This window comes from Carlito syrichta, unplaced genomic scaffold, assembly GCF_000164805.1.
Source record: "Carlito syrichta isolate Samal-C Ts95f unplaced genomic scaffold, Tarsius_syrichta-2.0.1 Scaffold304388, whole genome shotgun sequence".
Classification (NCBI taxonomy): domain Eukaryota; kingdom Metazoa; phylum Chordata; class Mammalia; order Primates; family Tarsiidae; genus Carlito; species Carlito syrichta.
The window spans coordinates 326,944-341,199 of record NW_007248484.1 but is presented as its reverse complement, the minus strand read 5'-3'; the positions used below and the strand labels follow the sequence as shown (position 1 = coordinate 341,199).

General features: G+C 41.5%; 1 protein-coding gene across 2 annotated transcripts in view; it reads right to left on the bottom strand.

Moving 5' to 3' along the window:
* The window catches only part of DRP2 (dystrophin related protein 2), a 42,677-nt gene extending 29,179 nt beyond the window's left edge, over nt 1-13,498 (bottom strand). Inside the window, exons 1-3 of one of the 2 annotated variants that reach the window (XM_021713263.1) lie at nt 13,213-13,498; nt 8,890-8,992; nt 1,116-1,293 (exon numbers count right to left, since the gene is read on the bottom strand). In XM_021713263.1, the coding sequence (XP_021568938.1) occupies nt 1,116-1,232 (117 nt within the window). In that variant the 5' untranslated portion in view covers nt 1,233-1,293; nt 8,890-8,992; nt 13,213-13,498. The remainder of the gene's footprint in view (nt 1-1,115; nt 1,294-8,889; nt 8,993-13,212) is intronic. The other variant, XM_021713264.1, reaches the window with a different exon arrangement.
* Between the last annotated feature and the right edge of the window lie 758 nt (nt 13,499-14,256).

The window sequence follows — 14,256 nt, the reverse complement described above, 5'->3', positions numbered from 1 at the left end:
TCCATGTAGGGAGCTAGTGCCAGGGAGGCTCCTGTGCCCACCTGTGCTACCCTGGGTGAGAGCTGGGGGAATCCCTTTCCCATAAGCCACTGGCCTGAGGGGCAGGGCCTCTCTTGGAAGTAGCCATTCTTCTCCTTCCCTAGTCGACTTGCCTGGGGAAAGGTTAACATTCCCTAGCTGGGCCCCCACCCCTCAGCACTGAGGGAAAACACTTCATTTTTACCAAAAAGGGTTCTGTTCCCATCCTCATTTATCTCCCACAGAGTCTTCTGGGCTTTCCACAGTTCCACATTGTTTCCATGCTGAGGCCCTCCTACAGGAATAGTTGGAACAGCTGCCTGACCCTTTCTGGGGATCTGGGGTGGAGCCAACTGGAGTGGCTGGGGGATGGTGGGGGGTGGCAGGTCAACAGCCAGGAGTAGCTCTAGCTCCAGGCCACAGCTTCACTCTCCTGGGTCCTCTGAACTGGGAATGCCCCAGAGTGAGAAATGGCCCCTTGTGACCCAGCCATGTCAAGCTATCCTGGCTCTGCCTGGAGCACCCATGAAGAACTGGGCCCCACCTATGTCAGCCTTTCATTTCCTCCCATCTTCTTCTTAGTTTTCCCCAGATCTGTAACACTCAGAAGGTTAACATGGACACTGGGCCCTTTGACTTGACTAGTCCACACATTTCCTTGCCCTAAGTGCCCCCATAAGAGACCTCATGAGTGATAGGGGATGGGCTCTAAAGACATCCCATGCCGTCCAAGGGTTTTCATATATATGGAGAGTGCCCTGAACCTTAGAAAACATGGGCACCCCAAGGACACACAGACCCTGTGTTCACTCTTTCTCCACAATCTTTCTATTACTATAAAACTCTTTTTTTTAAAGAGACAGGGTCTCACTCTGTTGCCCAGTTTGCAATGGCACCCTCACAGCCTTGAACTCAGCCTCCTGAGTAGCTGGGACTACAGACACGTGCCATCAAGACTAGCAAAAAAAATTTTTTGTGTGTGTGGACACAGACTGGTCTCAAACTCCAGGCATCAAGCGATCCTTTCATTTGGCCTCCCAAAATGCTGGGATTACAGGCATGAGCCACTGTACTTGGTCTTTGTATCAGACGCTTACCTGAGGCTGGGGACAAGTGCTTCGGAGGCTGCTGCTATGATGAAACTGGTCAGCTGCCCGCCACTCATGACATCGTGGGAAGGTGTAAGGGCATCCCTGCATGACCATAGGTTGCATCAGAACCAAGGCTCATGGGGGGTGAGGATGGGCAGTGCACTGACTGTTGAGCATTAAGAACCTGGAAGAGTAACAAGGAGAGATTTAGAGTCAAGACCTAGAAAAGGCCTATGAATGCAGCATCTAACCAGAGGTACCTTGACCAGTTATGGAAATAAGTATTCAAAGCTTACTGACCTACCTAGGTCACCGTGTACCATAAGACTTTATTTAATTATTGATCAAAGAAGTATCTATTGTTTACCTATAGTGCTTTATGCTATTGCTGAGATCTCACAGCCTGGGTTAGGGGGTGGGGTAGATGGGTAGGAGAGACAGTCATGTAGACTGATAATTATAATAAAATGCTTATGTGGCAATGCTGTAATTGAGATTTAACCAAAAGACTAGGGGAGCACAGAGTGGATAATAGCTAACTCTGCCTGAGAATGTGCTCAGATGTCAGAGAGACCACATTTAAGATGAGTCTCAAAGGGTGAGTAGTTATTTGCCCATGCAGAGAATGGGAAGAAGCGGAGAAGGGCATTCCTGGCAGACAAACGAACCCACCTATGTAAAGGTGGATGTCACATAAAGGCATAGCATGTTCAGGGAACAATGAGATCAGTATGGCTAGAATTTAAAAGGCACAGAGATGAAAAAGACATAGGGCCTGCCCCTGATGGACATACAGAGAGAACAAACATGGGGAAAATAAAGGCCATAAAGCATTATTTGCATTTATAATAGAAGTATTTATAGGATGGAATACAGTGAAGAGACAGATAAGGGAAAGATGAGTTTTATCTGATCATGTCAAGAATATTCTCCCTAGAGGAAATGTACTTGAGGTGAGTCATGAAAGAGAAACAGGATTGTCATGAGGCAGAGAAGATAAAACAAAAAAGAACATTCCAAACAGCATGAAAGTAAAATGTATGGTGTGTTCGGTGTGACCAGAGTACAAGGTAGGTACCTTGCTGGGAGTAGCAGGAGATGAGGCTATAAAATGACACTAGGGCCAGACTGGGCCATACCTTGAATGACAAGCAGAAGATTCCAGGCTTTATCTTGTAGACAGTGGGGAGGCATTGAAGATTTTAAGCAAGGGAATGACATATCCAAATTTGCATTTTAGAAGGAGATTTGCCTGCCTTGTAGAGTGATTCTCCGAGAGGAAGAACCCATTGAGAAGCCGTTATAATAGGCAGACAGTTGCAGTGAGGATGAAGCAGATAGCATAGCTTTGAGGTGCATTGCAGAGGTTAAATGCATTGGGCTCGGTGATCAGTTGGATGTGAAGGGCGAGGGAGGTGAAGGAGTCAAATGTTTCTAATTTGGGAGCTGGGTGGATAATGCTGCCAACAGCAAGAAAGGGAAGACAGGAGAAAGAGCGAATTTGGTGTGATAGGGAGTGAAGGCAGTATTACATAATAAGCTATGCTTCAGACATATTTGGCTTTAGAAGTTAGGAGCTAAGCTTAGAAAAGGAGAGATATGAGGGAAAATTTTAGATGTACAAACCAATTGACAGTTTAGTGAATGTACACAAATGTGATGAAAATGGGTGGCAAAGACGATGCTTGCAGATAAAGGTGATCTCTTTTAGTGCTGGGCAAAGACATGCAAACCTTGATCCCAAGGGCAGAAACTGAGCATCTTTGATTCCTGATGCTGATGATTAAATAGCCACCATTTTTAGACTCTCTTCCAGTGGTTCGCAGCATTTTAGGTATAAGGGCCCCTTCTTAAGATTAAAAAAAATCTCACTTCACCCACTCATACCCACAATAGTAGCTGTACTTTTAGAACTTACAGAGTGAGAAAAACATTTATGCATCCATTTAAAGATCTGTAGACTTCTCAAATTAAGAACCCATCCTTCCTCTTCAGAGGTCCATGGTCCAAAGATTGGGGATTATTATAGATCATAAGGGCATAAGACTTTGTGGTCTGAAAGACACTTTGTTGTAGTCAAAGTCCTTGGAGATTACACAGCTATATAGCTCCTCACCCCCAAAGAGAGTCCCCTCAAAATGGTTGAAATGATGGCTCTTCTGTGATCAGACACCACAAAAAATTTGTCACTCAGATAAAAAATGAAGTATTGCCATGGACATGTTATAGGTACAAAGGTTACAACAAAAGTCTTGCTTTCAGACCTCTTTTTATGTTAAATTTTTATTTTTGCTGATTACACAAGTAATGCATGTTCTTTATAGATAGACTGGAAAACACAAAAAATTATAAAATGAAAATTAAAATAATATGTGATATTACCACCCAGAGATAACCATTACTAACGTGTGAAGTCTTATAGTAGTTTTTCAAAGAAAAATACATGCATATACTTTTAAAATAAAATTGTCATCATACCCCATCATTTTGTATCCTGCTTCTAGGTCATTAACTACTCCTCTACAACAGAATTTCTAACAACTGCACAGGTGGTACAGCACTGTGGTTGAGGCCATGGGCTCTGGTGTCAAATCCACACTGTTGAACCTATTGCAGCGTGATCTGCAATAAGTTAACCTCTCTGAGCCTCAATGTCATCATCTGCAAAATGGGAATAACAATTATAGCATCTTTATTTTTGTTACATAATCATCCTAATTGTATGGAATTATTCTAATAATTAAAATTAATAATTTATTTAAATAAATTAGCACAGTATCTGGAAACAATGCATGCAATAAGTGTTAGCTTTTTAATTTTTTAAATTTTATTATAGAGATATGGGATGCAAGTGAGGGTACACTATGTAAGTAGAATGCATACAGTTGAAGTCTGGGCTTCCAACTGGCCCTCACTCCACCTGGTAGTAGACTAGGAACTCTGTGTTGTCATGTGCCCTCCTCACTCCTCCCTCCCCTAGCAATGCCCAGCAACTACTGATCTCTCCTTTGTGTTCATGTGACTATTGTTCAAGGCCCACTTATGAGTGAGAACATGGAGTGTTCAGTTCTTTGTTGTTGTGATAGATAACTTAGTATGATGGTCTCCGGCTCCATCCAATTTTAATTATTTTAAGGATGGGTGCAGTGGTTCAAGCCTATAATCCCAGCATTTTGGGAGGCCGAGGTAAGTAGATTGCCTGAGCCCAGGGGTTTGAGACCAGCCTGGGCACCTTGGTGAGACCTTGTCTCTACAATATATCAACAAATTAGCCAGGTGTGGTAGTATGCACCTGTAGTTCCGACTACTTGGAAGGCTGAGGCAGAAGATTCGCCTGAGCCCAGCAGGTTGACACTGGAGTAGCCGTGAGCAAGCCACTACACTCCAGCCTGGGCGACAGAGTGAGACTCTGACTCAAAAAAATAAAGTTATTATAATTATTCTTCTAATATTTAAAATTAATAATGTATTTAAATGAATTAGCACAGTGCCTGGCAACAATGCATGGCTCAATAAGTGTTAGCTTTAAACATTGTTGTATAATATTTCACTGAATGGATATACCATAATTTAACAATTAAGATATATGTTCACACCTCTTCTGTTTTATAAGTCAAACTGTAATGAACATCCTTGTGTATATTTGTGATTCTTTTCTTGGGATAATTGCCTAGAAGGGGGAATTCCTGGATCAAATGGTATGGAACCAATTTCAGGCTTATGACACATATTTCTAAATTGCCCTAGAAAAGGTTATATCACGTATACTACCACCAACAATGTATGAGAGTGCCAGTTTCCCAGCACACTTGCCAACAGTGTGTATTATTATTTTATTTGCCAACCTTGTGAGTGAAAATGGCATATTGAGGGTTACTTTGCATTTTCTTAGCTTCCCCCAACACACACATTTTTAGCGACCATTTGTACTTCTTTTTTCATTGACCATCTCTTTTTTTCCTCTTTTGAGATTCACTTCTGTCCAGATTGACTTCCTTCCTTCTCATTCTTCTACTGACCTGATGCCAGGTTGATGCTTCACAAAACAAAAATACAATAAACTCAAGAATCAGAGAACTCAGACCTAATCTCAACACAGGTAGAAAAGGAATAAACTCCTTCTGGTCCTAACATAACCTATTCTCTGCTCTTTTCAGACTTTGTCCCTGACTGTGACTTCATGTCATATTACCTATCTAGGCCTTTATTTGCTAATCTGTAAAATGCTAATGTTTGAAGATTCCAATCATCAAAACACTATCATTCCCTGTATTTGAATAGCATGCTTTTGTAGTCTGTTGTAATCCTCAGCACAACCTGGTATAGTTGTCCCAGACAGAATTATGATCCCATTTTACAGATGATGATGCTGAGACACAAGTGAACCTAGGCATCCTGACTCTTGGGCCAGTGCTTTTTGTTATACACAAAGATTCTTCTGCCTCTCTATCTATCTCCATCCTGCCCCAAATCATCACTTGCACATACTAATTATTTTCCTATTCCTCCTTTTAATTTTCAGAAGCAGTGAGGGACTAGAGATGAATCAGACTTGGTCTCCAACTGGTCAAATGTAGGAAATAAGACATATAAGTAAAAAAGCATAATTTAAGGGAGGAAATTATTCATAGTGGGTGCTATGGTTTGAATATTTGCCCCATCCAAAACCCATGTTGAAATGTAATACCTGATGTGACTGCATTGAGAGGTGGGGCCTTTAAGAGATGACTGGGCTATGAGGGCAAATAATGAATTAATCCACTCATGGATTAATGGGTTATCATGGGAAGGGAAATGATGGCTTTATAAGAGGAGGAAGAGAGATGTGAGCTAGCATGTTAGCACACTCAGTCCCCTTTCCCTGTGCCGCCTCAGGATTCTTCAGACTTTCCACCAGCAACAAGGCTCTCACCAAATACAGTCCTTTGACCTTGGATTTCTCACCTTCCATAACTGTAAGAAATAAATTCCTTTCTTATAAATTATCCAGTTTCAGGTATTCTATTATAAGCAGCAAAAAGCAGACTAAGACAGTGGGACACAGAAATCATGCTATAAAAGGTCACAGAGGAGGAAGTGTTCACTTATAGTTGGAGGAATTTAGAGTGTATTTATGGAAGAGAAGCTTTTGAGTTAAGGCAAGAGAAGGGAGTACTGTGGAGGATGCTTTTTAGGTGGAAATAACTTTTCTGCTCTTCCCTAGGGACCCTGTTGGATGCCAAACTGTAGCTTTTTGCCCGCGAGGAATACTCTTTTCCTGGTTCTAGAAGTCACACAAAGGCCCTTCCAGGAGGAGTCAGTGGAAAAACATTTTTTTTTTTCTCCAGAGCAGAGATAAGAAGCTTTAAAAACATGTGGGAAATATTAGAATTCCAGCATGAAAGCAAGATTGTTGGCTCATGGGACAAAGTTCATGCCTGATATTTATCTAACCTAAAATATCTCACATATTTTTAACACAGTGCTAGATACCCCAAAACTGGAGATGTCTAGGAACCCGTGATACTTGCATTTGTGTGAAGTGATGTATGTTTAATGTTAGCACTTGAAGCAAGGCTTGAAATGGCAAAAAATTGCAATGCCCATTACTAGGGAACTAATTAAATAATGGTGCATCTATACAATGGAATTCTATACAGCTATTTAAAAAAATTAGGAGCTCTTTGTGCACCAATATAGAATGATCTCTCAAGATATATTTTAAGTAAAAAAAAAAAAAAAAGGCTGGGCTCGGTGGCTCAGCCTGTAATCCCAACACTTGGGGAGGCCAAGGCAAGTGGATTACCTGAATCCACGGGTTCGAGACCAGCCCAGGTAACTTGGCAAGACCTCATCTCTACAATAAATAAAAAATTAGCTGGGCATGGTAGCACGCACCTGTAGTTCTGGCTACTTGGAAGGCTGGGGTGGAAGGATTGCCTGAGCCCAGCGGGTTGATACTGGGGTGGCCGTGAGTGTGCCACTGCACTCCAGCCTGGACAACAGAGTAAGACTCCAACTAAAAAAAAAAAAAAAAAAGATGCAAACCTTCAGGGACATAAACAAAAAAAAAAAAAGAAAAAAAAGAAAACAAATCAAGGTAGTCTACATTTGTATATTTAAAAATATGGGGCCAGGCATGGTGGCTCATGCCTACAACCCCAGCACTTTGAAAAGCCTAGGCAGGAGGATCACTTGAGGCCAGGAGTTCAAGAACAGCCTGGGCAACATAGTGACACCCCATCTCTTCAAAAATAAGTAAATAAACTTTTAAAAAATAATTGGTCTGAAGGTAGTGAGTTATCTCAATTGATTGTTCATAGTCTGTTACAGATGGAACTCCCTGTTCTCCTCTTTCACCCCTTCTCACTATTGCACTTGAATAGTCTTTGAGAAAAAAACAAAACACAACACACAAAAAACAGGCACAGTGGCTCATGCTTGTATTCCTAGTACTTTGGAAGGCAGGGGTAGGAGAATCGCTTGAGGCCAGGAGTTTGAGATCAGCCTAGGCAACATAGCAAGATTCCATTTCTACAGAAAAAATGTGCTTATATTATGCAATAAAGCATATTTGAATGTATACAAAAGAACCTGACACCAATGGATAAGGGAACTAAGTAGCTACTAGACAGAAGTGGGAAAATTCCTTCTATTCCTTTGGGATTTTCTACTCTTTTCCCCCCTTTTAAAAATGAGAAATATACTCACACAAAGTACATAAAGTATGTAAAGTATATTAAATTGCTATAAGGCAAATCTTCATAAATCATTGCCCAGGTTGAGAAATCAAAAAATTACCCACACCACAAAAGCCCCATGTCACCAACAGGATATATCATTTTTTTATTGAATATTCTTTTGTACTTTTTGAATTTTGAGCCATGTGAATATATTACCTATTTAATAGCAGCCACTTCCTCTCTCCCTCTCCACTCCCCACCAAAATGCCATGGAGGTCTTTGTTTTGTGGAAAGATTGATGTGACAGCTTTTCCATAGCCAAATCCATAATAACAGTTAAAACTTACTGTATGTTGTGCTTTATATATACTAAGCATCTACATATGTTAACACATTTAACCCTATAAAGTAAAGTGGTTTCCACTGCTCTCTTCACTGTGTGAGTGAGAAAATGGAGGCATAGAGTAACTGGCAGTTGTATCCCAGAATATAAGATCTTTACCATTGTAGTATTGTGCCTCTGTAAATTCCAGAACCTAGGCTCTTGGCAAGAACCGACCCTTGGCAAGATTTTTGGCTATGGGCCACCAGGTGGGAACCCAAGTATAAACTCAGTTATGCCACTACCCAGACAAAGACATAAGCAAATAAGAACATACAGGATACAGTGAGTCTAAGGTCTGGGGCAACACCGGACTGGCAAACCCTACAAAGCACTTAAGTGACTTTTCTAGGACATCTGAGAAGTAAAATTCTGGTCAAGTCTTCCAGTTTGAACTCAGCTCTTCCCCAGTATCTAGAGCTCAATATTTTTTGAATGAATGAATGGGCCCTTTTCACCTAAAAACTGGAGAAGTCTAGGAACCTATGCTACAGAAAGACTTGCAAAAATAGACCAGGATGTCTACTGCAGTAGTGTGTGCAATAGCCAAAATCTGAAATTGACTCAAATGTCCACCAACAGGGGACTGGTGAGTAGGCTATGTCACAAAGGCAGCACGGCATAATCATTAAGGTCACAGGCTCTGAGCCAGGATGCTTTAGTTTGCATCTGTACTTCTTACTGTACTTCAGTCCTCATATCTGCTTTAAAAATAAAAGATAACAAAAAGACCTACCTTATAGTCTTGTTGCAAGGAGTTAATTCATAGTTTCTGGCATTTAGTAAGTACTAAAGTGTTATATATTATGGTAGCCACTCACATATGAAATATTATATAGCTATTAAAAAGAAAAAGATAGCTCTATATACACTGATTTTAATGGATATCAAAGATATATATTTTAGGTAAAAGAAAATGTGACAAAATAGTATGTCTAGCAGAATCCTAATTTTGTGGAAACATTAAAAAAAATCTCCATGTACATATGTGCAGAAAGATAGCATGGACATCTGTTGCTCATTGGCATTACTCCTGGAGAGCTGTATAAGGGTGATTCTCCTTTTTACTTTATATTCTTTGCTTTTTAATGTACAACAAGCAGGTATTATTATTGGGAGAAAAAAAAATTTTTAAAATAGGGAAGACTTCTAAGATGGAGAAGTTCTGGAAAGAACAGTAGAGTGAGAAGGAGACACTGTGTGACTGCCTTCTCTCTCACAGCACTGCCTTTGTCTTCAACAGCATGGCAGTGAGAGGAGACACATGTTTCATTGGTACCAAACTTTCTTATGTATTCCTCAAATATTTTCTGCAAACCAAAGTTCTGCTTCAGATGTACCTACCTTAATGAATAAGTCATAGAAACTCAGACTGTCAAGCTAGAAAGGACCTTCTAGATCATCTAGGCCAACCCCTCATTTACAAATGGAAACAAGGAAATGTATTCCTGAGAAGTTAGCTGTCAAACAATTTTGAGAAATAAAATTTATTTTTCACTGAAAAAAAAATCATAGATGCATTCCCATAGGGAAGAATTTTATTTTAAGAGCCATTTAATGCAATAAATCTGAAATCTTTATATACTGCTGGTGGGTGTATAAGTTAGTAAACCATTTTGAAGAACGATTTGACATCTCCCAAAGGTGATGATGCACATACTCTGTGAGGGGACAATTCTACTCCAGATATCAATCCCATGGAAATTGTCACCTAAGAATATCTGCACAAGAATGATTGCAGTAGCCCTAACTTTGACAGCTTAAAACTAGAAATAGCCTGAATGTCCATCAACAACATAATGGATAAATAAAGTGTGGTATAGTCATTAAATGAATATACAATGGTGGAAAAATGAGTGAACCATAGTCACATGTTATAACATAGATGCATTTCAGAAACGTAACATTGAAGAGAAAAAACAAGTTGCAGAAGAAAACATATAATAAATCATTGAAATAAACTTTTAAACATAAATTAGTAGTACACGTTGTTTAAAGAAATATACATATGCAGCAAAAGTATAAATAAATTCATGGGAATAATACACACTAAATCCAGTATAGTGGTTACTTCAGAGGAAGGTGAGCAGCTTTAATCATGGGAGAATAGATAAAAGGTTTCAAATCTACTGGTGATTTTTTCCTTAGCTGGGCAGTGAGTACTCTGATATTTATTATATTATTCTTTATATCTTTTAGAATGCACAAAATATTTTATAACACATTGTTTAAAAGAATACAATTTGTATTCTTTTAAACAAAGAAAGTTGGTAATTTTTATATATAACAATACCAGAAGAAATGTATTGAATACAAATGTTCCCTCAAAATTAAAGGATTATTTCTTAAATCTGCTTCATTTTCCTGGCACTAGTGTCACAGGAGGGAACCTGCTAAGGAAGCAGCAGTCAGGCACAGGGAGCTGGAAAGCAGGAGACAACCTCAGATACTCAGCAGTTATGAGAAGCAAAACAATTTGATTAACTTCTTGGGTTTTTCACGTTTTAAAATGCAGTGTTAGAGTAGATCATTTTACAAGTTTTATCCATGTGGCTGTTTCTTCCAGCATTTTTTGAGCAGCAATTCCCCAAACCATATCTGCAAAATGCTAAAGTGTTTTCCACATAGAAAAGTGTTCCCTGGTCAAATCAGTTTGGGATATACTAGGTTAAACAAAAGTAAACAAATTTATTTACAACAGTACTTCTCAGAGCCTTTAATATGCCTTATATACATTATGACTCCCCAAGAGGATAATTTCATTAAGAAGCATTTCCAGGCCGGGCTGGGTGGCTCAGCCTGTAATCCCGTGCTTTGGGAGGCTGAGGTGAGTGAAATGCCTGGTCCGAGACCCACCTAGGCAACTTGGTGAGACCTCATCTCTACAATAAATCAAAAACTAGCCGGGCGTGGTAGCACGTGCCTGTAGTTCCAGTTACTTGGAAGGCTGAGGCGGAAGGATCGCCAGAGCCCAGCAGGTCGAGGCTGCGGTGGCCGGGAGCGGCCACTGCACTCCAGTCTGGGCGACAGAGTGAGACTCCAACTCAAAAAAAAAAAAAAAAAGCAGCATTTCCCAAAAAGTGTTGGACCATAGAATGTACACATGCACACATACACATACTCAACACTTATTTTAAAACACAATCCATTCACATTCTCCCAGAACAGTGATCTGTAGAACATTGGTTTGGTAAATGCTATCCTAAGATTTATCTCACTCGCTATTTTAGTTGCTGATATGTGTTTAGAATCCTTTGTAAGGAAGGAATGTAGTTACATAGTATAATTTCCACTGAGTATGCTTTCTCTGAGTGAGTGTCCCTGAGAAGTTTAGAAGGTTATCTTCTTAGACTTCATTAGCGAGATCCCATCCTGGTTGGCACTGTAGCAAATTCAACATCAGAAACTTCTGAGCATCTATGGTTAGGCGGGTTGCATCCCAGGTGTGTTCTCTGCATCTGGCTCGGGACCTTTGCTAGGTTTGTGCTTCAAGCCATGCTCCCCCTTGAGGTGATGGCAGAGTTGAAGGGTCATCTGACCTGGAGTTTGGAGCTACTTAGCTAGGGCTGAATGCCCGGAAGTACAAGTAACACAGAAAGAGGAGTTCTTACCCTGAGCCTTCATCCCCCTGCAATACTTTATAGAAAGCAGAATTACAAGGCAGAGCCCTGCCCACCAGGAGAAAGAAGGGCTTGGTCTTCTTCCAGGGACGGGACAGCCAACACTTCTACTTCCAACACTTCCTTTTCAGGGGGGTTTCCTTAGAAGGCCCTGAGATTCTCTGGGATCATCTCCCCACCCAAACCTTAAAAGAAAAATCTCTCCTTAGGTTTGTGTCTCCCACAGGGCCTTTTAAAAGGTAATTTACCTGAGGGGCTTTCATCAAGAAACAAGGATTCCCCTGGAAGAGTCAGGAGTTAAGATGAACTAGACATAGAGCTTTTTAAAGGCTTTTGTTCTTTTGACAATCAAAACGAAAACATAAGAGAAAAGTATGTTTTTTTTTCCAGACAGCATACACCATGCTCTTAATGGAAGCCAGCAGCAGCTGCTGCAGACATCCCTCCTCCTCTATCTTACTTCACCCCACCCTAGCCCTAGCCCCAGCCCCACCACTTGCTTGGACCCAAAACCCATGAGGCCTGCCTCGACCTGCCTACCAAAGGGAGGATAAACCTTAACTAACTACCCATATCATCTCAGGTTCACTTACCAGGCTGGGGTGATTGGCCTGATGCTGGGAAAGGCAGTTAGAGCAAAAGGAAATGGGGTGTTGCACTCCAAGAGAAGTAAGCCTTATTTCAAACCACTCCAAGCTATGCTTTTGAGAGTGGAGAGATGCCTGCTGATTACTATAGGTAGAAAGGAAACCAAGGAGAATACAAGAGGGGAAAATGTAACAAGAAGAACAGGGAGCCAGGAAGTAAATGCAGAGATCTGATGAGCCCTTCAGCCCCAGACTCTTAGGTCAGAGCCTGACTGACTTCAGGGAAGAACTCCTGTGTCCTGTGTACTGGCCAGAATACTCATTTGTTCAGGGAACCTGATCCAAGGTCCCACATTTTCTCTCTTCCCTTTTCAGCCAGTGCTTTGCACACATCTTCCCTACCCTCCTGACAGGAAATCTACCCTTGGACAAAAGCATGTCACTGAGAACCTAAAATAAATACATAAATAAATACCCCTGTCTTCTCAAAGAAACAAACTGTGGACCTTCTTTACTCATTTTTTGACCACAGTTGCTCAAATTGGTTGAATTTCTATTCCCGGGTATCTGTTTTTCTTTATGAATCCAAGCAGTGACTACTTCATTGTGGGCATTTTTAAATGCAAGTTTTCCCCCAAAGGCACATGCAGGAAGACAGGCAGGCAGGCACTCTCTCGCATGCGCGTTCTCTCTCTGTCCGTCTGTCTGTCTGTCTCTCTCTCTCTCTCTCTCTCACACACACACAGACACACACACACACACAGTACCTCTGGGAGCTTCCCCTCCCTCAGTCATTTCCCCTCATCCAGTCAAACAAGGGTGAGGTTTGGAAATAATTTCTCTGTGGCCTACCTTCTGATTCCGTCAGGTCTGAGAAGCAGGCGGCAGCTGGAAGCTGAAAGGCCGGGGCTGGGCTGCCTCTGTGAATCAGCAAAGAAGTCCCTGAGACAGGGATGCCGACAGCTGCTGTATGCACACTCTCCCTCTGTCTCTCCCACTTCCCTGCCCTCCTTCTCCTTCTCCTCCTCCTCCCCTCTCGGAGCTGCCCTGTGTTGCTATGCAATCATATCACCAGTACTAACAGCATCACTCCGACCTCAGGCAAAGATACCCTTGACTGGGCAAACGCAGAAAGAGCAAGGACAGTTTTGTTAAACTACCAGAAATGTGGCGGCTCTTGGAGATTTCACTTCATTAGAAGCAGAAGAGGAAAGCGGAAGAGTCTGAGAGGCAAAGAAAGAAGGGGGAGAGAGAGGGAGGGGGAGAGTCTTCCACTGGGGAGGAGGAGACAAAAGAGCCCTGGAGATCAATACAAGCTGCTGGGCTGAGCAAAGACCCTGGGCCCCAACTTACACAGATCTAGCCCACAGCCAAAACCAACTTTGGGGCCAGCAGTTGGCAGGGGCACCTCAGTAGCCAGTCCAGAATTCAGTTTCTGTGTTGGGGGTTGAAACTCTAGGCTCTAGAACTGTCACTGGTACTCAGGGTACAGTCTTGGACCCAGAGCAGTCTTCCAGTCACCCCTAAGTCCCGTCTTCACTCCCTCTTAGATCTTACATATAGAAAAAGCCTCAACAAGTGGGGGAAACAAAATGGATCCTGAATGATCTGAAAAAATACAGCTCCTCCATACATTCCTTTAATGATGACCCTAGTCACCCTCCTGCTTTTGTCCATACCATCCCTTACTCGTTCAACTGTCACCCTTGTTAAAGAGAAGAAGGTATGTGCTCCAAACACCCTGAGAAACCTGGGACAAGCCACTAACAGATTGGAGAAGATTATATCCCTTTACTGAGTGCCCAGCACACAGTAGGTTACTTAATAAATATATGTTGAATGAATAAATTGGATGGATGAATGGGTGGATAAATAGCAGTCAGAAAGCTTCCATCC